General features: G+C 53.8%; 1 protein-coding gene across 3 annotated transcripts; it reads right to left on the minus strand.

Annotated features, from left to right (window-relative positions):
- Positions 1–369: 369 nt before the first annotated feature.
- EPS8L3 (EPS8 signaling adaptor L3) lies at positions 370–27960 on the minus strand. Of its 3 annotated transcripts, XM_073320389.2 has the most exons (20): positions 27719–27960; positions 25974–26035; positions 25445–25518; positions 17084–17148; positions 16549–16707; positions 16113–16262; positions 15659–15735; positions 14966–15147; positions 14512–14597; positions 12643–12757; positions 11595–11659; positions 10106–10183; positions 8755–8903; positions 7948–8056; positions 6892–6926; positions 5581–5677; positions 3606–3725; positions 3170–3255; positions 2328–2460; positions 370–1071 (listed from the first exon to the last, which is right to left on the minus strand). In XM_073320389.2, exons 2-20 carry the CDS (start codon positions 26009–26011, stop codon positions 1054–1056), a joined length of 1836 nt encoding a protein of 611 aa, XP_073176490.2. In that variant the 5' UTR covers positions 26012–26035; positions 27719–27960; the 3' UTR covers positions 370–1053. The 3 variants fall into 3 exon arrangements, 2 of the variants coding, with proteins under 2 accessions (XP_073176490.2, XP_073176489.2); XM_073320388.2 differs by lacking the exons at positions 25445–25518; positions 25974–26035; positions 27719–27960 and adding an exon at positions 18218–18391; XR_012155862.2 differs by lacking the exons at positions 370–1071; positions 2328–2460; positions 3170–3255 and having other exon boundaries at positions 3637–3725; positions 4359–5677; positions 27719–27913.

A 27960-nucleotide genomic window follows, 5' to 3' on the forward strand; every position in this document is an offset into this window, starting at 1 on the left:
CACACAGAGCCAACGGGGAGGGAGGTCACTCATCCAATACAAAGTGCTTCACATACAATGTAGAGCGTAAGCTACTCAAGGCTTGAGGACTTCTGGTTCTGTGCAGTTCATAACCCAGTTCTTTAGTGGCTAGCTCAGTGTCAGTCACTTCACTAGGTTGTGAATTTTCCCCAAACTGAAATGTTCAGCTTGATGGGTGCCAAACAACTTGACACACACATGCCCATCTCCCCTTCCTCATCGTAATCTCCACTGCATCAAAACCATTTTACCATCCCCAGTGTCCGTGGAAGAGGGAGGGTAAGAGGCTGTCCCCTAGTCCCAAGACTCTTCCAAAGTCAGCTCCTAAAAGGGGCTAGGAAAGAGCTGTTGATTCAATCACTTTATTTGTAGTCAAGAACTTTCTTTACAGACCATTAAACAACCTTTACCTAATAACTGCTTACATTGCTCCTGGCTAGAAGAACCTGGGAGAACAGTACATGCTTTTGGGGAGCATCTTGGCTCTGCAGGCTTGATCTTATTGCACCTACAAGAAAAACTTTCTACGTGAGACTTGCAAAGGAAGAATAGTAGGGAAAGAAAGCCAAGCATGCTAGGGGGTGTATCTTCTGGGGTGATATGATTTAAACTCTAGTGCAGATGCTGTACAACTGGGAGAATCGGACAAAGCCTGTTGGGGAGCTAAACTTATCTGCCTTTGACCAGACTGCTGAAGTCCATGCTTAGTTGGAGCGTATGTAGCTCTAAGAATAAATAGCATGATTTGTAGTGCAGGAGTATCTAGGAGCCCCAGTCATGGACCAGGACCCCTCTGTGTGAGGTGCTGTACAAACACTGAACAAAAACAGTCCATGACAAGTAGGTGACACATGGCTTTCGGGGATCACTGCACCCACTCTCTGCACTGGGCACAAGAGGCAGGGGAAGAGACTCAGAAGACTCCCAGAAGAGCAGGAGGGCTAATGCTGGGAGAGACCTGCTGTCCCACTGTTCAGTCTCTGGTCCCTGTGCTGCTTCTGCCAGATCGGAGATGGTGTGGAAGGGAGCCAGCTAATCATGAGGGCCAATCTGCAACAAGGAAGAGAAGTGCAGGGTGCTGAGGTTCCAGAGGCGGCTGGATGGACAAACCTTGGGCCTCAGGCTGTGCCCTGCGGAGCCCAGGGGCCAGGCTAGCGCTCCGCGCAGCGGGACTGGTCCCCGCAGAGCTAGCAGAGTGGGAAGAAAAGGTCAGTCGGTGCTACTCTCCAGTTTTCAGGGGGAACCTTTCACGGATGTGCCCCTCTCCTCCCCTGCACATTTTGGGAAACTTCCTTCACCCCGCTCCCCAGTTTTGTCTCTTTTTTTGGTTTTCCGTCCCCCCCACCAACTGCATTTTACCACTGGATTTCCCCCTCCCCCATTTCAAACAACTGGAAAAGCTGCTCGTTTTTTTTCTAGTTTATCAAAATTAATTTTCTAAATGGAAACTTGTTCAGGGGTTTGAAAAGCCCTTTTCTGACAAATAGTGTTTGAACATTTTTGCTCAGTTCCATGCTGCTGATCTTCAGTAGCTTTCAGGCAGCTAGCTCTGGTACTTCCCTAGCCCCTAGCAGCAGAGACTCTAAGCACCTCGCACTCCTTAGAGTATCCTCACCGCCCCCTATGCTAGGTACTCCTCTGCCTGCCTTCCCCGGGTCTGCAGATGGCACCGGGGTGCAGGCAGGAGCTAGGCCAGAGCTTAGAGGGAGACACCAGTGCATATGCCCAGAGGCAGAAACTTAAAGGCCTAGGGAACTTTTACAGCAAAAATTTAGGCTCTGAGTTTAGGTGCCTATGGGGTTCGGTGGCTGCCAAGCAGGGTTTTGTAAAGTGCAGTGGTGCCTAAAACTGGGCAATAAGTACCTTTGTGGATCTGGGCAATAAGTACCTTTGGGGGGGAGGGATAGCTCAGTGGTTTGAGCATTGGCCTGCTAAACCCAGGGTTGTGAGTTCAATCCTTGAGGGGGCCATTTAGGGATCTGGGGCAAAAATTGGGGATTGGTCCTGCTTCAAGCAGGGGGTTGGACTAGATGACCTCCTGAGGTCCCTTCCAACCCTAACCTTCTATGATTCTATGATCTGGGCTGAAGGGTCTCAAAAGGAACCCCAAAGCACCCAACCTTGGAAGACTGTGGCCTTCCCATAAGTCAGATATGAATACCTGAGCTAGGCCCCCCTATGCTCATCTCTCCCCCGCACACTAGCCCTCTGTATGTTTGGGGAGACCCCTACAGAGTGTTCAGTGATGGCCCAGGCAGGGCCCTGGGATGCTGGCTATGTATCTAGCAAGCCTGTAGCAGACTCACCCCCAGGGACGATTTAACAGCAGAGAGCTTGAAGAAGACACGTCTCCCCTCTTCCGGGCAGACAGTTTTCATGTCCTCCTGGCTCATCCCCAGCAGCTGGTTGCCACTGAGCACGCCAAGGCACTTCACGGTGCTGCGGGGAGACAGACAGACAGACAGATGGTGAGGGAGGGGTCAATGGGTGCTCAGGGGAAGTAACCCCTGGAGATCAGCTCCCTGGTGAAGGGCGGGATTGCAAAGAAAAACCATGGACTGAAGAAATGGCATCTGCTCCCCAGTCAGACCATCAGCAGGGGAGACTGGCCTGGTGGGCGCGGTCTCTGTTTTAGCAGCAGCTGGAGCTGGACACAGGCAGATCTGCACCAGGGGAGATGCAGATTGACGGTGTGGGGGGAGGGGGCGTTTGCTGAAATGTACGATCCAAGATGTGGCGAGCTGGTACCAGGACCACAGGGAAGCACTCATTGGGGCAAGAGGCACTAGTCAGTTTCATGCCTGGGAGTGGCCACCTGCCCCTTCTAGGGCATAAGAAGAGAATATTTTCTTTGATCGTGCTTCCTTCCCCTGGGTTGGAAGGGGGGGGGGGGGTTTGTTCCTCCTCCCCCCCCCCCCCGCCCTGGCTAGGTATCAGTGTCCTTGACCCACACAGCTCTGGGCCTAACTCCAAACTGCCCAACGGTGGCTTTACCAATTCTGTGCCATTGTAGTCCATGGGCACAGGATCAGCCCCCAGGGCTTCAGGATTGGGCCGATGTGACTCAGGGAGACCAGGGGGTGATGGCAGGGAAGGGCCTTTCTCAGAGAGAGGCCAGTTTCCAGGGTTAACGACTGAGGTGACCTACATCTTGGAGAAGCCCATGTTCCTCAGCCAGGCCGTCACCTCCGCCGGCGTGGACTTCTGCTGGAGACCAGGGGAGCTGCTTGGCGCCTAGATCCAAAAGAGAGGAGGGGACTGAGGCGTCTCACGGCAAATGAGAGCGCTAATCAAACCACCGATCCCCCAAAACAGACAAGGGAACACTTCCCTCTTCCCCCTCCCAGCCACCCCGCAAGCCACTGCCTGCAGGGGACAAGCTTTCATCTCAGAGCTGGTGTCTGGGAGATCAGGAGCCGTTAGCTCAGTGCAGGGGATGAGATCAGTAAACCTTTATTCTACAGCCGGCATGCGCTGAACTGAGAGCAAGCTAGTTCCCATAACCCCATCCCCAGCTCAGGGGGGGCAAAGGCCCAGCCAGGTCAGTGCGTTGCTGCATCTTGGAGTGGAACAGGGTGACCTACTTGGTTCATGCTGTTCTCTGCAGGCTTCTGATCCACTGGCCCCACGATGTTGTTCGGGATATAGCCCCTCTCACCTGCTCTGTTTCTAGCAAGCCACCACTTCTTCCGCTGGTCTAGAATCTGAGCCAAAGGACACAGCATAATTCAAATCCGCCCCCAGAAGCTGAGGAGGTGAAATGTGTGAAAGCCATCACTCTGGCTACCAGAGCAGGGGATCACCCTCATGGCACGGGGACTGTCTAGGGCATCTCTTGGCAATTAGAGTCCTAGAGACTAAGGCCAGACAGGACCATTCTGATCACCCAATCTGATCTCCTGCAGAGCACAGGCCAGAGAGGGTCACCCCCTGATTCCTGGCTGACACCAGCTGAGGATCAAATTAAATAAATATCACACAAGATTCTGGACTGATTGGACTGGGTTCCTGGGGAGACGACTCCAGGTGCCTGCTGTGTAATGCAGTGCTATCGTCCCACACATGACACTGTGTGCTATATAGATCCATCAATCCGAAGGCCAGAAAGGCCCCCTCTCACCATCGTCTGACCTCCTTCGTAGCCCAGCCCAGAGAATTGTGCACAGTGTCTAGTCCCTGCTGTAATGTGTCACACTACTGGGCCATTGTCATGGAGTCCCTGGGCTCTGGAACTGCTCCCCATGAAGCCAGTCAGGACTCTGGGGCAGTCGCCTTTCTGGGAGCAGCCTGTCTGCAGGACACACGGCTCACACAGCTTCCACCTTCCTGGGTCTGACCTCGGAGCATTCAGCATCCTCTGCCCCTCCGTGCGCTTCCCACAGCGCGTCCACTCAGGCGGGCTCCTAGGGAAGCCAGAGGGTCCTGCATCCCAACTTCACAGTCAGACATGACTCTCAGCCAGACAGTAAAACAGAGGTTTATTAGACGACAGGAACATGGTCTAACACAGAGCTTGCAGGTGCAGAGAACAGGACCCCTCAGCTGGGTCCATTTTGGGGGGCAGTGAGCCAGACAACCACATCTGCACATCACTTCTGGTCCCCGGCCCGCCCCAAACTGACTCACCCTCCAGCCCCTCCTCCTCTGGGCTTTGTCCCTTTCCCGGGCCAGGAGGTCACCTGATTCCTTTGTTCTCCAACCCTTTAGCTCTCACCTTGCAGGGGGGAGGGGCCCAGGCCATCAGTTGCCAGGAAACAGGGTGTCGGCCATTCTCTATGTCCCGACCCCTGCACACACCTGCCCTCTAGGGCTCTGCAATGATCATACACCCTTATCCCCCCACCTAGATACTTAAGAACTGCATAGGGGAAACTGAGGCACCCCCACACTATTCAGAGGAAACATTAAGAACAGTCCCACTTCGTCACAGCCATCAAGTCCAGTGTTCTGTTTCCAGATGAAAACAAAGAGCCTCCCCCAAGATTGCATCTAGCCAGACGTGCCCAGCGAGGGGGCGACATTTCCTTCCTATCCCCTGCCTACCTTCCCAAAATCTGTGACATCTAACTTCCACTCTCGTGAGACCTGAGCATGCATCATTACAGTATGGGCATTATTAGCGGGCTTCATTTTAGTAGATGTCTGAAAACCCAACTCTTCTACTGGGCACAGTACCGTCGGTAGAAGCAACCCCCCACAGGCCGATCCTGTGCATGATATTTAGTCCTTGTTCCCAGCCATATGCCACTGCTGTGCTTTGATCACTGTGCAGCCTCTGGGCTGGTGGCATTTAGCCATAGTCAGCAATCAAAGGTCCTTCTGTGCCTTGGTGCTTTTAGCCCTCTCTGCCTGTTGTCCAATCTCCATTCACCTTGATCCACCAGTCCCTAGTAGCCGCCCTCCCTCTATATCTGTAAATAGTCCCAGAGGAATGCACTGTGCTTTATAGAGAGAATGGAGACCCAGTTTCCTCCCAAAGGTATCTAAGTTTTGGTGCTGAGATCGCCTAGCAGAGACTGTGAACAATTCCCTGGCTTCATAGGACAGTTCCTGCCTTACCTCCAGCAATTCCCCTTTCATGACAGTCAGCTCCTTGTTGTTCCTGGCCTGGAATTCGTACATGGCTTGCATGAGCTGCGGGGGACTAGAAGGAGCTCTGGAAGGAGGAGACCATGTATGGAGTTAGAGCCCAGGAGAATGGAGATCTGTGACCATCTCAGTCCTAGATCCCTAGGGACCCAGCTAAGAGATCCAGCTGCTGCTTACAAAAAGAGAACCCCATCCTGACCTCTCTCACAAAGCTCTGCAGGGCAGGTAACTGTTGATTTCAGTACTACTCCAGTCACCAAGAGCAGGTCTAGTCCCATAGGATTTTTGTCTAGACACAGCGAGAGGGCCTGATCCTGAAGGGCGCTGAGCACCCTCAGCTCTTGTCACTCTCGCCATGGGAGTTGCGGGTGCTGCCCCCACCCGCCCCCAGGAAGTGCTCAGCGCCTTGCAGGGTCAGGCCCATAGTCTGTTACTGTTGGGAGAACAGAGCCACTCGGCTACCCTGACACACTCAAGGGGAAAGAGCAACCGGCTGGGGCCAGGTGGCCCAAAGGTGAACAGCAGGGGCTTGGGAGGGGCTGTGCCCACAGAGATGGCATAGACAGCAGTCAGGAGTGGCAGGCTGGCATGGAGAGAGCTCTCAGACCATATGTGGGGGACAGGACAGGGTGACCCACTTTCAGAGGCAATAATGCAGTGAGCAATTAAGATACTTGACAAGGGAGCCAAATGAGCTACTCATTTGCTGTCTCCAGCGGGTTTGACCTTCCTGTCTCACACAGACCCCCTTTTGTTCCAGGGATGCTTCCCCCACTTCTGACACAGTGTGAACTGCTGAACCCAATGGTGGCCAAAGCCCCCACCTTGGGTTTCTCTCCCTGGCATCACTGCAGCCTGTGCCAGCAGGGCTGACAACAGGGCCCCTTTGTAATGAGCTGCCCTTGCCCCCACCCACGGGCTCAGAGACATCCCAGAATGGAAGCCCGGCTCTGCTGGCAGGCTGAAACCAGTCAGCTGTGGCAGATTCTTCTGCTGGTAGGTCAGAAAGAACCTTGTGTGTGTAGCAACAGCAGTGGGAGTATGTGTGTAGCGTGTGTAGGATTTGGGGAACAGGGACTGTGTTGAGCACGTGCGGTCTCAAGAGGGGATCCCAGCAAGTTCTGAGCAGGAGTTATTTGCCCCTCATAGCCACGGACCCTGTGCTGCCCATGTTCATTCATGCACACTGAAGTCCAAGGGGCCTCCCTGCATACAGCACATTGGGACATTTCTCAGAACCCCAGTAGGAAGCCAGGCCAGCCTGGAGACAGGAGCACGTACCTGGACGTGGCATGGTTCTGGCTTCCCAGGGGCTGCTGCATGGAGAGAAGACAAACATGCTTTAGTTACATCCGAGGGGGGCATTCCAGGGAAGCTGAGGGTGGCACAAGAGCCCTTCATGGCTCCCACTGAACAGACGGGTGATAACCCCCAGAGCCAGAGAGACACCCTGGAGAGGCGACGCAGCACGTGTGACCCCAGCAGCTTCTGCTCTGCAAACATAAGCCTGTCTTTCCAAGTTACAGAAGAATCTCCCTCACCTGTTAGCAATGGTAGGGCTTTTATCACTGCTAGACCCTGGGGGAGGCAGGAGGAAGCAGTCCACACACAGCAAAGTCTGCATGCACTAAATCCCCTGGTAGGGGACGTAATCCTTTCCCAGATTGCACAAAGGGCCAAGTCACGGCCTGGCTACAACCAACTGTTCAGTGTTTCAAGGGAAGGATGGGCTTACAGCAGTGCAAATCATCTTCCCCTCCCCTGGACTCGGAGTTCCGATGTCTGTCTATGGCACCCATCCCTATAACATCTGAGTGCCTGATAACCATTAATGAGGCTGTCCTAAGACTCCCATGGTGAGACCGAGCAGTGCTACTATCCCATTTTGCAGATGGAAAATGAAGACACAGGTCCTCAAAGGTATTTAGGCACCTAACACCTATGGAAGTTAAGTACCTGAATACCTTTGAGCCTCTGTGCCTAAGTAACTTGCCCAAGATCATATGGGCAGTCAGTGGCAGAGCAGAAGCTTGAACCTGGGTCTCCCAGGGCCCAGGCTAGTGCTCTAACCACTAGACAACCCTCCCTCTCTTACAAGGGGTCTGGGGCCAAACTGCCTCATTAGCTTTGCTTCTGTGAGATGAGCCCATTAGATGTCCCTTGTGCTATTCCCCATTCCCAGTGATAGTGCTTAAAGTGGTCTTAGTGATGTGAGGGGAATCAATCATAATCAGGGAGCAGCAGCTTTGGGAAGACAGTATTTAAAGTGCGCCCCTCAGCCACCCAGCTCAAATTTTAATTTGTGCCGCCACGAACAGACTGGCAGTCAAGACTCACCCTCTCCACATGAGTGGCAGTCGCCCTCTGGGTCGGCAGGGGGGGCACCCACCCATCTGAGAAGATGGGGATGTAGGGAGGGATGAACTGTCTGTCTGGGTACTCTGCCCTGGGGTGGGGAAGAAAGAGAAGACTTTGCAATGCTGGTCTCCAGACAGGACCATAAACACGTCTCTCTAACCACCGGCAGCTGCACAGGGTGGGTAGAAGCGACTCGAAGGGGGATCCATAGCTCTGACAACAAGCAATGGCTGCAGCGAGCAAAGAACAGGTCAAGGGGCTCAGGCTGGGAAGGGAGGTACCAGTCATAGCCCTGCGGGAAGGTACATGTGGGGGTGGAGGGGACGATGGAAAGCTCAGTGACTTGGTAAGGGGAGAACAGTCTCTTACAACCCCAGTGGAGGCTGCTGGTTCGGATCCGGCTCGGGCTGGAAGCGAGACAGACAGCATTCCTGGGTGTCTGATGTCCGTCTGGGAGGAGCTGACACAGAAGCCCTCAGCACAGCTTCTCTCCCCATCTCAGCCCAATGGGGCTCGAGATCTCCTCTCAGATCCAGACAGGGCTGGGTAATGCGGGGAAGCTGCTGCCTGGGGCTAAAGAGTAGACTTCAGACCAGCAACCACAATCTGGATTAACGCTAAAGGGGGAGATGGCTCCACTGGATCCCAGTTCAAGTTCTTTCCACATTCGCCGGCTTAAGATCCTCCCCATTAACAGCAACGGACGGTGCACGTTCCAAGCGGCTGCTCCACGCCCTGCCGGCTTGGCAGAGGGAATGGCCTGGATGGCCGAGGGATTCTCCTCACCTCTTGGTGTGCCAAGCCTTGCCCAGACTCTTCCAGGTGTCATAATCCTTTTTCTCCAAAGACTCGTCCACCAGGTCGATGGCTGCCTCGGTCAGCAGAGGGGAAACAATGGAGGAGGCCAGGCTGGGCCAGGGACAGTTGGACAAAATCTGGATATTGGGCAGATGGGGAGGAATGACAGTGATAAGTCAGGTCAGCCCAGTACCTCCCCGCTCTGGCGGTCATGTCCGAGGGCAGCTGCGTTGTCAGGGTGCCCTGCTCACACCAGCTTTGGGTGCAGCTGGGGGTGATGAGTCACTGGTGGTCAGATGTTTGCAGGGGGATCTGCAACTCTGAAGCGCACAGCGCTGGGTGCAGGAGAATGATTCACACGATCACTGTGCAGCGGAGCTCCAAAGTGCTCTATGAACAGAGCCCATCCACACAGCCCTTGGGGGTGGCGGGCGGATGCCAGTTTTACAGGTCAGGACATGGAACCACAGAGAGGGGAAGTGACTTGCTCAAGGTCACAAAGCGAGCCAGTGGCAAAGGTGGGAACAAAAGCCAGGAGTCCTGACTCCCAGGCCTGTGCTTGAATCACTAGCCCATGCCCTCTCCTGGTAGCCACAAGGCTATGTCCTGAGAATTTTACTGCCAGAGAAAATCTGGGGTCTCTCAGATTCCTGTGGTGGGGAAAAATCTGCCTGCAACCCATTGTCCACTGTGAGCCGATCCCACTCTGTGCCCACATAGGACAAAGGGGCTTAGATCTGGAATTTCTGGCAGAAGCCACAATGGCAGTCGTTACACCTACCCCTGAAGAATGCTGCTGCTTGCTGAAGGATCTGATCGTCCCCTAGGCTGAGTGTTTGGCACTCTGTCTCCCAAGGTTTCTCTTTGCTGCTGCAATGCGCATGTGGGATACAGCAAAGAGAAAACAGATCCTTCCCTTTGTGGAGGTTTGCAGCTGAGGAAAGCACTGTGCGTATGAGCTTTCCTTATTTGGTGAGGCTCAGAGACCTGGGCTTTGGGCTCAGCCAACGATCAGGTTTTCTGGAGCCCTCAATCCAACTCCCAGAGTAGGAGTTTCGGGGGCAGTTCTTCACCTGGGATGAGCTGGTTTAGTGCCGTTGAAGTCGTGGAGATGGAGGCAGCTCCCCCAAAGCTGATGAAGCTCTACCAGCTGACACCAGTTGCGGATCTGGCCTGCATTCCCGTAGGCACTTCCCAAGGAGAGCAGGATCAGTTTGGAACAATGGTGTCATTCGGAGACTACAATTCGCATCCTGGTATTGCCCAGCCTGCCAGCCCATTGGCTGCATGGATACAAAGGGGGTCAATGAGATGGATCCGAACGGTCTGGGATACTCACAAAGGAGAGGGTGGAGAAGACGAGTCGAACCAGTTCCGGGGCACTGGGCTGCTGCTGCAGCTTAGGTCTCAGCTTCCCCTGGGCAGAGACAAAACACAGGTGAAGCTTTTCACCTCTCTGCCTTGGCCCCACCGCCAGGGAGGTAGCTGCACCCTGGGCGGCTAACGCAAGGAGGAGCAATGCAGAGGGGTTGCAAACTTGGCTGCAGCATGTGCTCTGTAACAAGTGTGGCTGGCCCTGGTAGAGCAGGGGAGTTGGCCGCAGAGCCCCCAGCACCCAGGATCTCCCTGCTGCATGGATAGGACAAACCCGTACCTATGCCATATGCAGTGTTCTTTGAGACACCTGACCCCTGCAGGTGCAAAGTGTGGGGGAGGCTGCGATCTTGGCAGGGCAGAGCAGAGAGGCCTGGCCAGGACTGTGAGGACTAGAGGATGAGTACCCCAGCCATGGGGGAGTCCACCCAATGGTCTGTCCCAGGTAGGAGCCATTCAGCAACCAGATGGCCTGCCCTACGGCTGGGGACTCTTCTTCCTCCTTGTAGGCCTGGCTGGGGATCTCTGCCCCTCCAGGCCAAGATGACTGCAGCCTCTCCAGCACCTTGTGCTCTGGCGTCTTGGGCCCCTTGGCTGTGTGGGGAGCCCCCTGCAGCCCCACTGCCAGCACTACCCTAGCCCTAGCTCCAGCCAGGCCCCCCACTTAATTTACAGCAACCGTAACAATTAAAATAACTAAAAATAGAAAAAAATCATTATTAATCTTCAAAATTAGAGACAATAAAACCTGAATTCTGCCAAGCCTACATATGCACCCCCCGACCATACCCCCACCGCCCTGGCTTACGATCCTGCAGGAGGGACAGCCAGGGACATACAACACAGTCAGCTCCAGATACTCTTCTCTATATCGGTTCTCATGCCACACTCATCACCAACGTTTCTGAGCGCCTCAGCAGAGGAACCCCACGGGAACTGCCTTGCAAGACCAGACCAGTCCCCTGGCCCTCACTGCTTGTGCCAGGTCAGACCAATGACCCCGCTAGTCCCATGGCGGCTGACAGAAACTTCTTCGACTCAAGCGATAGGGCCCGAGCAGCGCCAGGGATTTCCTGGCTCCAGGAGGCTGCCAAGTAGCCATAGATTTATCCCGGCGTTATAGGCCCTCTGACCCCACCCTCCACCCCCAGATCCCTCCATCCCAGATCCTGTTTTGTTTCAATAACTAACGTGATTCCCTGGCGGCGCTGAGGGGAGTGGGCCACAGGGGGTTGGGTGCACAGGGTCTCTGCATCCAGGCATTTATACCATGCTCATCTCCACTGTATCCCAGTGCTCAGCCTCTTGCGGGGAGGGGATAGGTCCCCCCGCTGGCTTTGTGCCCTCTGCTAATTGGGCCGGGCGGTGTCAATGGGCCCTGTGTGGTGCTGCCATGGGCACCCCTCTTCAACCCCCAGCCAGCTCTGCCCACCCAGCCAGTAGCCCTGACCTACCAGCAGGTTTAAGGCGTATTTGATCTTCTGGAAGCAGGCCTCCCACTCAGGCTCTGGGGGCAGCACTGGGAGAGATGGGAGGGAGAGACGGGAGAGACAGGAGGGAGCTGTCAGCCTGGTAGCTGGGCGCTTCGCCCATCTCTCCCACACCACAGCAAGCAGACAGCCAGATGCCCAGAGACAGATCAGCCTCTCCACCCACGCCTCTCAGGGCAGGCAGCTTTGCTCTCAGGAGTGGGCCCTGTCCATCCATCCATCCATCCATCCACTGTCCCGCCTCCCTCCCCATCCCACCTCCTAACAGCTGAGAACAGCAGAGAGCCTCAAGAGATGGGCCCCAGCCCCAGCTTTGGAACTGGCTCTCAGAGAGGCAGAACAGGCCTGGGGACTGAGCCAGGGCAGGAGCAGCCCAGGCCTCGGGACCCCACCTAGCCATTCGGAAGGGGCAGAGACTGTGCTAAAGGGCACGGAGCTCTGTTCATGGGGTAATTCCTCGCCCGCCCCAATGTCATGAAAGCCGCATGCTCTCCGCTGCCCACCGCAGGCTGGAGATATGGATATGCTAGCCAGGGGCACAGATCCTAGCCTCATGAGACACTTCCTTCCCCTGGGGGCCCCCACAGAGACCTGTCCCCCAGACCCTCCTCTCCCATCACAGGGTGTGTCTACACTCACTACAGCTGGGAGTGAGTGTCCCACCCCGGGTAGACGGACACATACCACATGAATAGCATTGTGGATGCTCAGCACAGGCGGGACATGGAGTCCAAGCCTGCCCGAGCCCCTGGCTCCACGATAGGGTGAGCAACCTGTGCCATGCTCATGCCACAACATGCACATGGCTACTCTGAAGCGCATTCGCTGAAGCAGAGCTCGTGCATCTGCCTACCGAGGCTGGGAGGCTCACTCCACAGCTGCGGAGATGTCCCCTCAGAGACCTCCCCAGGTCACCTTTCCCCTGGAGGGACCACGCAGAGACTGACCCTGCTTCTCCTAGGAGTCCCAGGCCCCCTTCTTTCCACAGAACCTTTCTCCCTCCCTCCCTCACCTCCTCTCTCCTTGTCCTTTTTCTTCGACTTCTTCTTGCTGCTCACCGAGCCGCTCGTCTCCTTCAGCTTCCCCACAAAGAGCTCGATGTCACTCAGCACATGGTTCAGGATTTCCTGCCGACACAGAAGCAGCCGGGATGTATCTGAGCCATGGCAGGGCCCCAGGCCAGCCTCTATCTCTGGGGAGAACGCCCAGGCCTAACTGCAGCCAGAGCACAGAGCAAGGTGATACCAGTCTGCTCTGTGTTCTTGGGGAACCAGGGCACAGTATCCAGCCTATCTGACTCATGAAAGGACACCCCCCCCCCAAGCCTCTGCTGGAACCAAAACCGATCAGAGAAAAGACTTACAGAGAGCAGTGAAGGGCGGTGGGAGACACACCTAGACCCCTCCTGACAAGGGTGACAAGATTAAGGCAACTCCCCCAGCCTCATCTGCATCAAAGATGGGACAGGGAGGCATCCTCATTAGCATACAGAATGGAGAACGGAGATTCCAAGACAAGAATTGCACTGAACTCTGGGACCAGAAAAGCAGGGAAGCACTGCATCCTGGGGGATCTCTGCTCCAGATGTTAATGAACCCATGCCTGCACACATCCAGCTCAGCAATTATCAGACCAATTCTAGTAATAAGTCCTTGATTGATATCCAAAATACTGAAGCAGTCTAATTGCATTGTGAGCTCCCTGGACGGAACACCACCCATAGCCAAGAGTGATCAGCTTGTGACAGGGTCAGGCCAGATGGCTACAGGAGAGTGACAGAGGGAGATATATTAGCTCCAGGTTAAGCAGGTCCTTTTTCCCTGGATAAGGTAACAGGGGCGGTTCCAGAACAATCAGGAGATTGCTAGAATCAATTAAGACAGGCAGACTAATCAGGGCATCTGGTTTGAAAAGGATCTCACCCCAGCCAGTGAGGGGCACGCAAGGAGCTGAGAGTGAGAGGGCGTGCTGCTGGAGGACTGAGGAGTACAAATGCTATCTGGCGTCAGGAGGAAGTTCCTGCAGTGAGGATACAGAAGGTGTTGGGGGGAAGGCCATGGGGAAGTAGCCCAGGGAGTTGTAGCTGTCACACAGCTGTTACAAGAAACACTGTAGATATCTGTGATCCACAGGGCCCTGGGCTGGAACCCGGAGTAGAGGGTGGGCCTGGGTTCCCCCCTTCCCCCTATTGGATAGAGGAGGAGTTCTCCTGGACTGTGGGTCCCACCAGAGGGGAAGGTCCCTGGCCTGTCCCCCAACCTACTAGGTGGATCAGCAGAGACTGTGGGGATTGTTCTCCTTCTGTTTCCCTATGCTGGCCAGTGATGAGGTTAGCTGAGTGAATGGCAGGTTTGAGCCACTAGCAAAAGTGGCCAAACTGAGGGCTGCTGTGAACCTCTGAGGCGAGCAAACCTGATCTCCCCAGCTCCTCCTTTGGCTGTATCCCCACTTCCACTCGCTGGCCGGCCCACAGCTCCTTCTGGGCAGGGCTGGGACACATCTTGTCCCCTAAGCCAGCTAGCAGAACTGCAGAGGCTAAAAATCCACCCAGCTACCCCCTGGCAGCTACTTCCTCTCCCTCTTCTGCCAGCTGCTCTCTAGGCCTTTCTAAGGCAGAGGCCATTCTTCTCGGGTCTGGCAGGGTGCTTGGAGAGTTCCTTCCCATGCAGGTCCCAGCCCAGCACCGCAGCCCCCGAGAGGGTCAGAAGCGTGTCAATACCAAACCCAAACAAGCTCTGCCCTACTGCACGTTTGCCTGGTGATGCACCAGGGGCCAAGCCTATCCTTGGGGGCAGGCTCCACCAGGCGATGAGGGGGGCTGCAGCAGTCCCAGGAAAAGCTGGTGTCAGGGAAGCAGCTGGAGCAGTCCTGGGGCACTTACAGTGTCTTTGTCCAAGTCCTGCATTGCCTGCAAGCTGGGATCCGTCCACTCATCTCTCGGCTTTGGGGGCTGCGGCTGGCCAGGCCCTGCAATACCCAGGAGGCTGAGGTCAGTCACAGCAGGCAGGGGTTTGTGGTGGGGTTTCCATTCCATGGCCCCCTCCGTCAGGGCTCAGACTTACAGCTCCTCCCCCAACCCTGTCCCCCTCCATTGCCCTCTGCACCCTCCCACAGCACCTCCAGCGCTCTGCAGACATCAGTGAATACAGCTTGGCTAAGGGGAGCCAGTATCAGGAGCCCCATGTTACAGAGAGTCAGTGGCAGAGCTGGGAAGGGAATCCAGGAGTCCTGAGTCCAAATCCTGCTCCGAACCTATACCTCCCTGGCCTGCCCCTCCTCCACGCCAACCCTCCCCCACTCACCACCCCCTCCCTGCCACACCTGAGCCTGTTTACCATAATCCATGAAGGCTGGAGGATTCCGGGGCACCTGGTCTTGGCTCTGCCACTCCTGTGGTGTGGGAGGAATAACGGGGTTTGGGTCTGACAGTCCAGCCCACCTATCCTGGCTGATCTGTGGGAGGCTGCTGTGGAAGGACCCTCGGCTCTGCTGGGACAGCATGGTCTCCAAACTGCTCCTGAGAAAGGGAACAAGGAGGGCGTCTTCTAGTCATGCAGCACTGAGTGCTATCCCTGCAGACGGGGTGGGGGATCAGGTCACTGGGGGCTGGGAGAAGGCTTCTTCTGCCATAGAGAAGGGACTGCATTACACCCCCTGGGGACACTGGAAGAGAAATCCCTGGTGTCCCCGAGGAAGAGGGGTGGGGGGGGGATACATCCCATCCACGAGGGCTCTGTGTGGCTCAACCCTAGGAGCACCCCAACTCTATGGAAGGACTGAGGGCCCCTGTCTAGAGCTGGGGTGTGGGCTGTATCCCTTGGGGACCTCAGAAGGTGGGGAATTTTTTTGTACCTTTATGGGGGGATCCTTACTGGAAATCCAGGGGTGTGTGGAAGGGGAGAGGGGGGCTCCTGGGAATCCAGGGTTGTGGGACTGTGTCAGACCTGGAAGTGCCCCATCAAGAGACAGTGGTTGGAGGGTTGCACCTAACTTACCCTGCTGGAGACAGGCTCTCTGCACCCCATTACCTGAGCATGTCCTGACTCTCCCGTTCCCCTTTCCACTCCTTGATGGCCTTCTCCAGGTTGGCTTTCATCAGCTCTGCCTGGTGGGAAGGGAAGAGGAAACAGCAGAACCGTGAGTTCCCCTCCACAGCCCTGCAGTCGAGAGCTGCAGTCCCTACGCTGCATGCCGCAGCCACGCAGAACTTCCTGCCAATAGTGGGGATTAGACCCCAGAGCATCCAGTTCTGAAAGCAACGGCTACTGGAGCTATAGGAGACTCTCCCTAGCAGTGTGGGGACAATGAAACGCCGTCCTGATTCCATCCAGCACAGGGCTGCAGTGTCACATGGCACCCCATGCTAACGAGTCTCCCATTCCCGTGCTGCGAGGAGGGGGCCAAGCCGCTGGCTGAAGCCGTCCTTAGGCCATTCCGCCGCCCCCCCGAGGTGGTTCTGTGTAGCCGGCCCATGCTGCTCACCCCAAGCTGCTCGCACTGGAAGAGGAGGATGCTGCTCCCATGCTGGCTCTGCTCCCTCACGGTGACGGCCAGGATGGAGTTGTAGACACAGGGGCTGAGTATGGCAGCGCACGCCTGGACGCTCTCAAGGGGGTAGCTCTCCAACTCCTCCTGCAGCGGAGGGGAGGGGGAGGAAACAGGGGCCGATCAGCAGGACAGTGGGTGTCTCTGCTCTGCTGGGGATCCAAGCTCCTCTCCCATGAACATGGGGTGTGAGGGGAACCCAATGGGCCAGAGGCAGCATATCCCCTCCCATAGGGCTTGCAGGAAAAGAGCAAGCCCCCCGATGCACTCTGCTATCTCCCCCAGGACCCTAAAGAGAGTGCATGCTGCAGGGTGGGGCGGGGCCCTGCTGGGAGGAGGGGAGGCTGAGATGGGCTGGGAGACCCCCATGCACCTTGGTCTCGATGTCGCTCAACAGCAGCTCGGGGCCCTTCACTTGCAGGACCATGTCCTGTCCCCAGACCCGTCCCTGCGCATCCATCATCTTCAGCTGTGCCACACAGTCGTCCACGCCACAGATGTCCTTGGAGTCCACGTGGGCGGTGAGCAGGTGCTGGGGACACACAGTACAGAGTCCAGGCCTTCCCCAGTGCCCCCGACCCCGGCCCCTGACCACAGGAGAGGGGACCGCGTGACGTGGCTGAGCGAGGTGGCGGTGGGTGGTACTGGCCCGTGCAGAGCACGAGGCTGGGATGTCTCGTCGGCAATCAGGGCTTTGCTGGGCGGTGGGGAACCCAGCCACGGTGCAAGCCCAGAGGAAGCAGCATGCAGCTGCATTGCCCATCCTGGCGCACCGGAGCATGCTGGGAAGGCCCTTCCCCGCTGAGGGGAGGTGACAGCGCGGGGGCAGCTGGTCGGGCTCTGATGAGCAGGGGTGCACGGGGCATTTTCTCCAGGGAGGGAAAACAGGCCGCTTGGGCTTCTCCTACCTCCACGCGGTGCTGGAAATTGCTTTGCTGCTTCAGTGTGGAGAGGGTGTAATGTTTGCGCTGGCCTGCAGGCGGAGAGGGGCAAGAGGAATGAAAGGGTGAGGCAGAAATCTGGGGAGAAGAAGGGGCTGGCTGACAGGAGACGTGGTGCAAGGAGAAAGCATTTCTTGCACTCATGGGAGGGACACAACGGGGGTGTCACGTGACCTCCCCACGTAACACCCTCCATGTGACTCCTCCCCACCCCACCCCCAGCCCGGGGCCCCCACGCTCTCCCCGTCCCCTCCGACACCCCCCTTACTTGTCTAAAATTTTACAACTCCATTAAACAGATGCGATTGTAAAATGATGCTTTGGGCCGCTGGTGCCCCCTGTACTTCCAGCAGCACCCCAAACTGAAAACTTTTTTAATGAAAGAAGGATAGGAAGGACAATCACCCACTTTCCCTTTAATGTGACTTTAACGTGGCTGGGTAGTTGCGGGGGAGTAGCTTCCAGCGCTGGTGCACTGTCTACGTTACATCGCTCGTGGGGGGTGTTTTTTCACACTCCCGAGTGAGAAATTTTCAGCGCTGTAAAGTGGCAGCGTAGACAAGGCCTAAGTATTGCTCTCTGCCAGGCACTAGGCAAGCAAAGATGCTGCACCATCTGGGTGTGATGCAAAAGAGGCACAGAACTCTGTGTGCCACGTACATCTTGATAGAGCTACAGCCCAAATTGTTTTATTATTTTCCTCAGCATGACGTACAGGATGGGCAATCAAAATCAGCCTGGCAGGACGTGCATGAGAACTATCTCTGGACAGATAAGCAATTGATCAAAAGTACATTCTCTAATCTCTTGGGACCAAATCCTGTTCCCACTGAAATCAAAAGGAGTTTTGCTATTGAGTTCAATGGGAACAGGCTTTGACATTTGGAGAGGAAAGAACAAAATCACTCAAGCAAGGGCTATGTTGCTTATATCACAGCTGTCAAAGGCTGCTGACTCATGTGAGAAAGTCAGCAGAGATCTGATCTTTGTCCATTGCAAGGGAGAAATCAGCAATCAATGAGGCTAGAACAGTCTCTGTACCATATCCAACTCATAAGTCCATCTGCAAAGGATCAAGGAAATATGAAGGCTCCAGATTACCTTAAAGTCCTCAGTCCCTTGGTTAGAATGCTCCCATCAGTATATGTTCATAGTCCAGAGGCTGGAGCAGGAATCAAAAACACTGTCTAAACACCTTCCGTCCCCTCACCTTTCCCCTCAGCTCCCAGACTACTGCACTGGGCAGCACAGCATGGGGAGGAGGTGACCAGCCCTCTGTGGAGAAAGAAGTGGTTCGGGACTATTTAGAAAAGCTGGACGTGCACAAGTCCATGGGGCCGGATGGGCTGCATCTGAGAGTGCTAAAGGAGTTGGCGGTTGTGATTGCAGAGCCATTGGCCATTATCTTTGAAAACTCATGGCGATCGGGGGAAGTCCCGGACGACTGGAAAAAGGCTAATGTAGTGCCCATCTTTAAAAAAGAGAAGGAGGAGGATCCTGGGAATTACAGGCCAGTCAGCCTCACCTCAGTCCCTGGAAAAATCATGGAGCAGGTCCTCAAGGAATCAATTCTGAAGCACTTAGAGGAGAGGAAAGTGATCAGGAACAGTCAGCATGGATTCATCAAGGGCAAGTCATGCCTGACTAATCTAATTGCCTTCTATGACGAGATAACTGGTTCTGTGGATGAAGGGAAAACAGTGGACATATTGTTCCTTGACTTTAGCAAAGCTTTTGACACCGTCTCCCACAGTATTCTTGCCAGCAAGTTAAACAAGTATGGGCTGGATGAATGGACTATAAGGTGGATAGAAAGCTGGCTAGATTGTCGGGCTCAGCGGGTAGTGATCAATGGCTCCATGTCTAGTTGGCAGCCAGTATCAAGTGGAGTGCCCCAAGGGTCGGTCCTGGGGCCGGTTTTGTTCAATATCTTCATAAATGATCTGGAGGATGGTGTGGATTGCACTCTCAGCAAGTTTGCAGATGACACTAAACTGGGAGGAGAGGTAGATACGCTGGAGGGCAGGGATAGGATACAGAGGGACCTAGACATATTGGAGGATTGGGCCAAAAGAAATCTGATGAGGTTCAACAAGGACAAGTGCAGAGTCCTGCACTTAGGACGGAAGAATCCCATGCACCGCTACAGACTAGGGACCGAATGGCTCGGCAGCAGTTCTGCAGAAAAGGACCTAGGGGTTACAGTGGACGAGAAGCTGGATATGAGTCAGCAGTGTGCCCTTGTTGCCAAGAAGGCCAATGGCATTTTGGGATGTATACGTAGGGGCATTGCCAGCAGATTGAGAGACGTGATCATTCCGCTCTATTCGACACTGGGGAGGCCTCATCTGGAGTACTGTGTCCAGTTTTGAGGCCCACACTACAAGAAGGATGTGGAGAAATTGGAGAGAGTCCAGTGGAGGGCAACAAAAATGATGAGGGGACTGGAACACATAAGTTATGAGGAGAGGCTGAGGGAACTGGGGATGTTTAGTCTACGGAAAAGAAGAATGAGGGGGGATTTGATAGCTGCTTTTATCTACCTGGAAGGGGGTTCCAAAGAGGATGGATCTAGACTGTTCTCAGTGGTAGCTGATGACAGAATAAGGAGTAATGGTCTCAAGTTGCAGTGGGGGAGATTTAGGTTGGATATTAGGAAAAACCTTTTCACTAGGAGGGTGGTGAAACACTGGAATGCGTTACCTAGGGAGGTGGTGGAATCTCCTTCCTTAGAAGTTTTTAAGGTCAGGCTTGACAAAGCCCTGGCTGGGATGATTTAATTGGGGATCGGTCCTGCTTTGAGCAGGGGGTTGGACTAGATGACCTCCTGAGGTCCCTTCCAACCCTGATATTCTATGATTCTATGACTCCTGACCAACTTAACAGCACAATACATATGCTAACAAACTTAAACAAAGCTTTTGTTTAATGACAGGTTTCAGAGTAACAGCCCTGTTAGTCTGTATTCGCAAAAAGAAAAGGAGGACTTGTGGCACCTTAGAGACTAACCAATTTATTTGAGCATGAGCTTTCATGAGCTACAGCTCACTTCATCGGATGCATACTGTGGAAAATACAGAAAATGTTTGTTTTTATACACACAAATCATGAAAAAATGGGTGTTTATCACTACAAAAGGTTTTCTCTCCCCCACTCCACTCTTCTGCTGGTATTAGCTTATGTAAAGTGATCACTCTCCTTACAATGTGTATGATAATCAAGGTGGGCCATTTCCAGCACAAATCCAGGGTTTAACAAGAACGTCTGGGGGGGGGGGGGGGGGTTAGGAAAACAAGGGGAAATAGGTTACCTTGTATAATGACTTAGCCACTCCCAGTCTCTATTCAAGCCTAAGTTAATTGTATCCAATTTGCAAATGAATTCCAATTCAGCAGTCCCTCGCTGGAGTCTGGATTTGAAGTTTTTCTGTTGTAATATCGCAACTTTCCTGAGGTAAGTGGGAAAGCAGGATACCGGGAGGAAGCACAGGCAGGAATGTCTGTGAGGGGAGGGCTCCTGCCTCATACTGAGAATGAGGGGCAATCAGCAGGTTATCTCAAGCGCTTATATACGAATGCACAAAGCCTTGGAAACAAGCAGGGAGAACTGGAGGTCCTGGTGATGTCAAGGAATTATGACGTGATTGGAATAACAGAGACTTGGTGGGATAACTCACATGACTGGAGTACTGTCATGGATGGTTATAAACTGTTCAGGAAGGACAGGCAGGGCGGAAAAGGTGGGGGAGTAGCAATGTATGTAAGGGAGCAGTATGACTGCTCAGAGCTCTGGTATGAAACTGCAGAAAAACCTGAGTGTCTCTGGATTAAGTTTAGAAGTGTGAGCAACAAGAGTGATGTAGTGGTGGGAGTCTGCTATAGACCACCGGACCAGGGGGATGAGGTGGATGAGGCTTTCTTCAAGCAGCTCGCGGAAGCTACTAGATCGCACGCCCTGGTTCTCATGGGTGACTTTAATTTTCCTGATATCTGCTGGGAGAGCAATACAGCGGTGCATAGACAATCCAGGAAGTTTTTGGAAAGCGTAGGGGACAATTTCCTGGCGCAAGTGCTAGAGGAGCCAACTGTGGGGGCGCTTTTCTTGACCTCCTGCTCACAAACCGGGTAGAATTAGTGGGGAAAGCAAAAGTGGATGGGAATCTGGGAGGCAGTGACCATGAGTTGGCTGAGGTCAGGATCCTGACACAGGGAAGAAAGGTAAGCAGCAGGATACGGACCCTGGACTTCAGGAAAGCAGACTTCGACTCCTTCAGGGAACAGATGGGTAGGATCCCCTGGGGGACTAACATGAAGGGGAAAGGAGTCCAGGAGAGCTGGCTGTATTTCAAGGAATCCCTGTTGAGGTTACAGGGACAAACCATCCTGATGTGTTGAAAGAATAGTAAATATGGCAGGTGACCAGCTTGGCTTAACGGTGAAATCCTAGCGGATCTTAAACATAAAAAAGAAGCTTACAAGAAGTGGAAGGTTGGACATATGACCAGGGAAGAGTATAAAAATATTGCTCGGGCATGTAGGAATGAAATCAGGAGGGCCAAATCGCACCTGGAGCTGCAGCTAGCGAGAGATGTTAAGAGTAACAAGAAGGGTTTCTTCAGGTATGTTGGCAACAAGAAGAAAGCCAAGGAAAGTGTGGGCCCCTTACTGAATGAGGGAGGCAACCTAGTGACAGAGGATGTGGAAAAAGCTAATGTACTCAATGCTTTTTTTGCCTTGGTCTTCACTAACAAGGTCAGCTACCAGACTGCTGCGCTGGGCATCACAAAATGGGGAAGAGATGGCCAGCCCTCTGTGGAGAAAGAGGTGGTTAGGGACTATTTAGAAAAGCTGGACGTGCACAAGTCCATGGGGCCGGACGAGTTGCATCCGAGAGTGCTAAAGGAACTGGCGGCTGTGAGTGCAGAGCCATTGGCCATTATCTTTGAAAACTCGTGGCGAACGGGGGAAGTCTCAGATGACTGGAAAAAGCCTAATGTAGTGCCAATCTTTAAAAAAGGGAAGAAGGAAGATCCTGGGAACTACAGGCCAGTCAGCCTCACTTCAGTCCCCGGAAAAATCATGGAGCAGGTCCTCAAAGAATCAATCCTGAAGCACTTGCATGAGAGGAAAGTGATCAGGAACAGCCAGCATGGATTCACCAAGGGAAGGTCATGCCTGACTAATCTAATCGCCTTCTATGATGAGATTACTGGTTCTGTGGATGAAGGGAAAGCAGTGGATGTATTGTTTCTTGACTTTAGCAAAGCTTTTGACACTGTCTCCCACAGTATTCTTGTCAGCAAGTTAAAGAAGTATGGGCTGGATGAATGCACTATAAGGTGGGTAGAAAGTTGGCTAGATTGTCGGGCTCAACGGGTAGTGATCAATGGCTCCATGTCTAGTTGGCAGCCGGTGTCAAGTGCAGTGCCCCAGGGGTTGGTCCTGGGGCCGGTTTTGTTCAATATCTTCATAAATGATCTGGAGGATGGTGTGGATTGCACTCTCAGCAAATTTGCAGATGATACTAAACTGGGAGGAGTGGTAGATACGCTGGAGGGGAGGGATAGGATACAGAGGGACCTGGACAAATTGGAGGATTGGGCCAAAAGAAATCTGATGAGGTTCAATAAGGATAAGTACAGGGTCCTGCACTTAGGACGGAAGAACCCAATGCACAGCTACAGAATAGGGACCGAATGGCTAGGCAGCAGTTCTGCGGAAAAGGACCTAGGGGTGACAGTGGACGAGAAGCTGGATATGAGTCAGCAGTGTGCCCTTGTTGCCAAGAAGGCCAATGTCATTTTGGAATGTATAAGTAGGGGCATAGCCAGCAGATCGAGGGACGTGATCGTCCCCCTCTATTCGACATTGGTGAGGCCTCATCTGGAGTACTGTGTCCAGTTTTGGGCCCCACACTGCAAGAAGGATGTGGATAAATTGGAAAGAGTCCAGCAAAGGGCAACAAAAATGATTAGGGGTCTGGAACACATGACTTATGAGGAGAGGCTGAGGAAACTGGGATTGTTTAGTCTGCAGAAGAGAAGAATGAGGGGGGATTTGATAGCTGCTTTCAACTACCTGAAAGGTGGTTCCAGAGAGGATGGCTCTGGACTGTTCTCAGTGTTAGAAGAGGACAGGACAAGGATTAATGGTCTCAAGTTGCAGTGGGGGAGGTTTAGGTTGGATATTAGGAAAAACTTTTTCACTAGGAGGGTGGCGAAACACTGGAATGCGTTACCTAGGGAGGTGGTGGAATCTCCTTCCTTAGAAGTTTTTAAGGTCAGGCTTGACAAAGCCCTGGCTGGGATGATTTAATTGGGGATTGGTCCTGCTTTTGAGCAGGGGGTTGGACTAGATGACCTCCTGAGGTCCCTTCCAACCCTGATATTCTATGATTCTATGTCTGTAATCGCGTGACCAGAGAGATTGAAGTGTTCTCCAACTGGTTTATGAATGTTATAATTCTTGACATCTGATTTGTGTCCATTTATTCTTTTACGTAGAGACTGTCCAGTTTGACCAATGTATATGGCAGAGGGGCATTGCTGGCACATGATGGCATATATCACATTGGTAGATGTGCAGGTGAACGAGCCTCTGATAGTGTGGCTGATGTGATTAGGCCCTGTGATGGTGTCCCCTGAATAGATACGTGGACACAGTTGGCAACGGGCTTTGTTGCAAGGATAGGTTCCTGGGTGAGTGGTTCTGTTGTGTGGTATGTGGTTGCTGGTGAGTATTCGCTTCAGGTTGGGGGGCTGTCTGTAGGCAAGGACTGGTTTGTCTCCCAAGATTTGTGAGAGTGTTGGGTCATCCTTCAGGATAGGTTGTAGATCCTTGATAATGCGTTGGAGGGGTTTTAGTTGGGGGCTGAAGGTGACGGCTAGTGGCGTTCTGTTATTTTCTTTGTTAGGCCTGTCCTGTAGTAGGTGACTTCTGGGAGCTCTTCTGGCTCTATCAATCTGTTTTTTCACTTCTGCAGGTGGGTATTGTAGTCGTGAGAATGCTTGACAGAGATCTTGTAGGTGTTTGTCTCTGTCTGAGGGGTTGGAGCAAATGCGGTTGTATCGCAGAGCTTGGCTGTAGACAATGGATCGTGTGGTGTGGTCAGGGTGAAAGCTGGAGGCATGTAGGTAGGAATAGCGGTCAGTAGGTTTCTGGTATAGGGTGGTGTTTATGTGACCATCATTTATCAGCACTGTAGTGTCCAGGAAGTGGATCTCTTGTGTGGACTGGACCAGGCTGAGGTTGATGGTGGGATGGAAATTGTTGAAATCATGGTGGAATTCCTCAAGAGCTTCTTTTCCATGGGTCCAGATGATGAAGATGTCATCAATATCTCGCAAGTAGAGGAGGGGCGTTAGGGGACGAGAGCTGAGGAAGCGTTGTTCTTAGTCAGCCATAAAAATGTTGGCATACTGTGGGGCCATGCGGGTACCCATAGCAGTGCCGCTGGTTTAAAGGTATACATTGTCCCCAAATGTAAAATAGTTATGGGTAAGGACAAAGTCACAAATTTCAGCCACCAGGTTAGCCGTGACATTATCCTGGCCACGATGGATGTAGAACCCCTCTACACCAACATTCCACCCAAAGATGGACTACAAGCCGTCAAGAACACTATCCCCGATAATGTCACGGCTTCAAATCCAGACTCCAGTGAGAGACTGCTGAATTGGAATTCATTTGAAAATTGGATACAATTAACTTAGGCTTGAATAGAGACTGGGAGTGGCTAAGTCATTATGCAAGGTAACCTATTTCCCCTTGTTTTTCTAAGCCCTGCCCCCCCAGAAGTTCTTGTTAAACCCTGGATTTGTGCTAGAAATGGCCCACCTTGATTATCATACACATTGTAAGGAGAGTGATCACTTTACATAAGCTATTACCAGCAGGAGAGTGGGGTGAGAGGAGAGAAAACCTTTTGTAGTGATAAACACCCATTTTTTTAATGATTTGTGTGTATAAAAACAATCTTCTGTATTTTCCACAGTAGGCATCCGATGAAGTGAGCTGTAGCTCACGAAAGCTTACGCTCAAATAAATTGGTTAGTCTCTAAGTTGCCACAAGTACTCCTTTTCTTTTGTTTAAGTTTGTTAGCATATGTATTGTGCTGTTAAACCCATATAAAGAATGAATGCTCTCCCTAGCTGCGTTCTGCTCCTTTAAGGCTAGCTAGCTAAGTCTTTCCGGTACCCCGTACCCGCTAAAAGTCTTGCTAGCATACTGGAGCGTACCACCCTACTTGCACTCCTAGATGGGAGGTGTGGAGACATGAGGGAGGGGAAGGGGATGGGTAGGCTGAAGGGAGGGGGACGCTGTTCTTACGGTAAATGGCTTTGCTGCTGGGCCTGGATGTGCTGTTGGCTCTGATGAGGTCTGGGCTGCCATTGCTGAACTCACTGTAGAGAGGACAGACAAACATACAGACACCTGGGTCATAAGATCTGCCAGGATCCCAAGGACCCTCCTCCCTCCCCCCTGAGCTTGGGCCCTTGCTCCCCAGTGCAGGGACCTGCTGGCACATGCCAGGTTGTGCTCCGGAGCTGGGTGAGTGGGGTTTGACGACAGTCGGCCTTTGCCTGGCCCCCACTGGCCCGTGAGGAATCTCAGGGGGTGCCTCCTCACCCAGATGGGGAGATGCAGAGAGAGCAGTCCCTGGGCCCTGTTTGGAAGATGCTCCCTGTCTCCCAGGTAGGCTGCTCTGCCCAAGAGCCCTGGGGATGGTCAGAGAAGCAGTTGTCAGATGGAGCATTGATTGTACTGTATGCCTGTGGGGTGGGGGAGTACAGCCCCCAGAGCTCACCGCAGCAGGGTAGGGGGCACCCCCAGAGCCCTAAGAGAGACGGGCACTCACTTGTACTCAGACTCGGTCCTGTGGCCAAAGGGCTCCATCACCGTTGTCCCAGAGGGCAGGCCCTGCAAAACAGAAACATCAGAGCCCATGCCCAAGGGTGGGATCAGCTGCCGGAGGGCAAGGCAGAGGGAGCTGAAAGTAGTAGGATGATCATATGTCCCATTGTGGCCAGGACAGCCCCTTTTGTAAGCCCTGTCCCAGCCGTCCTGACTTTTCTGGCCAGGGTGGGCATTTGTCTCAATTGCTCTTGCAAAGCCGATCAGTTGGCAAGAGCAAATGGGCCAAATGCCCACTTCTGTCAAAAGCGTGGGTGCGGAGGAACGTGCCTGGCGGTGAGTGGTGAGGCCAGCCCCACGCAGGGGGAGAGGCAGGGGGAGAGTGAGCAGTGACACCAGTCCCAGCCTCGGATGGGGGGCAGGCAGGGCTCCAGCGAGCAGTGACGCCAGCCCCATGCAGGGAGGGGGTCTCGGGCAAGTGGCTCGGGCCACAAGAGGACTCGGGCTAGCCCCACAGGGTGACCCATTTTGCCGTTGGGAAATATGGTCACCTACACAGTAGGGGTGCTGGTTCCAGTGTCAGAGCCCTAATTGCACGGCTTTCCTTCCCCCCCACCCCCCGTCCCCTCGGCTCCAATGCACACGAATCACTGATCACCTCCCTCAGTACATGGGCACACCCTGATCCTGCCCAGTCATGCAGCCCTGCTGCAGGGAATAAGGGGCTTCCAAAGAGTGAGGTTTGGGGACTCCGGGAGGGTTGGAGGCTGGAACCACCATTTTCCAGTGGGGGAGCCCAGGGAGGCAAGCTTATGATTTAGCCTTCACTAAAGGGCTTCAGCTAAACTCTCTCCCTGTCTTCTTCCCCAGCTTCCACGCCTCAAACTCTTACCTGCTGCATTGCGGGCTGGATCGGCCCCGCAGGGGCAGGGACAATACGAGGCCAGCTCCCGCAATTACCCCAAATGCCTCCCCTCCTGAAAATAGATCCCCTGGATGTTTGGAGGGACTATAAACTCTCCTGCCTCAGGGCATGAGCTACCCTTTAACAAACGGGGTCAGGCTATTTCACAATTGTCCACTGGGGAGGGGGGTTTTCTTGCACCTTCCTCTGAAGTAGCTGGCGCTGGGCAGGGCCAGAGCCATGAGACTAGGCTAGATGGGCCCCTGCTCTGATCCCTGTGCTCCTGTGTCACAAATCTTGGTCTCGACTGAGCCCTGTGGCTAATCAGGCTTCCATTCTCGCCCGCCCTGTCTCCTCACAGCCACCAATGCCACTTATCAGACAAGCGCTGCGATCAATCCAAGCCCTTCCTGGCCAGCCGCCTCCCCACCGCCCTGGCTCTGGTGAAGAGCACCAGGAAGTTTGTGGCGTCACGGCCTTGACAGCCATCTTGCTTTTAAGAAGCCCCAGGTCAGGCATTTTCCCTGCAGGGCTTGAAATGCTGGAGGGAGGGCAACTCGCCTGGCTTGAGAGGGAGATCCCCCTTAGTAACCATGTGTCTGAGTTGCTGCTGGTTAACCCCAGCTCACATCGATCCCCTTCCAGAGCCGCACGTTGCAGCACACCACCACTGCCTGCCCGCCGGACCCAGAGAGCAGGGCCTTTCCCCGAGCAATTTTAGCTGCTCCTCACAGAGTCTTCTCCCTGGGGAGCCATCATCACCTGGACCTGCCTGCTGCTTACTCCTCCCTCGCTAAGGCTTGGAGCCGGAAGCTGGCGTCCAGGGAATACTGCAAGTTGGTTACCTGGCAGGTTGTCGGGCGATGGCTCCTACCAGTTCCCAGTGGGCGATCACAGGGGCATTCTCTCCTGGAGAAACTCAGGGGAAGAGGAGGGGGCCAGGAGCTGCGGCTTGGACAATCTACAGCTCCGACTGCAGACTTTGATCTCCCCAGCTCTGGACTCACTCTCTTGGTAACTGGACCCAGAGGGAGTGAATCATAATAATCTCGTCTGGCTTCTGACGCAGGGACCACGCCTGCTGCTC

This window comes from Lepidochelys kempii, chromosome 21 (genome assembly GCF_965140285.1).
Source record: "Lepidochelys kempii isolate rLepKem1 chromosome 21, rLepKem1.hap1, whole genome shotgun sequence".
Lineage (NCBI taxonomy): Eukaryota > Metazoa > Chordata > Testudines > Cheloniidae > Lepidochelys > Lepidochelys kempii.

Coding starts and splice junctions, on each gene's coding strand:
- EPS8L3 (XM_073320389.2), bottom strand. CDS start 26,011: ATGGAGCCCTTTGGCCACAGGACCGAGTCTGAGTACAA. Junction 15,148..15,658: donor GAGAGTCAGGACATGCTCAG/GTAATGGGGTGC, acceptor TCCCTTTCTCAG/GAGCAGTTTGGAGACCATGC. Junction 3,726..5,580: donor TGAAAGGGGAATTGCTGGAG/GTAAGGCAGGAA, acceptor CCTTTGGCTCAG/ATTCTAGACCAGCGGAAGAA.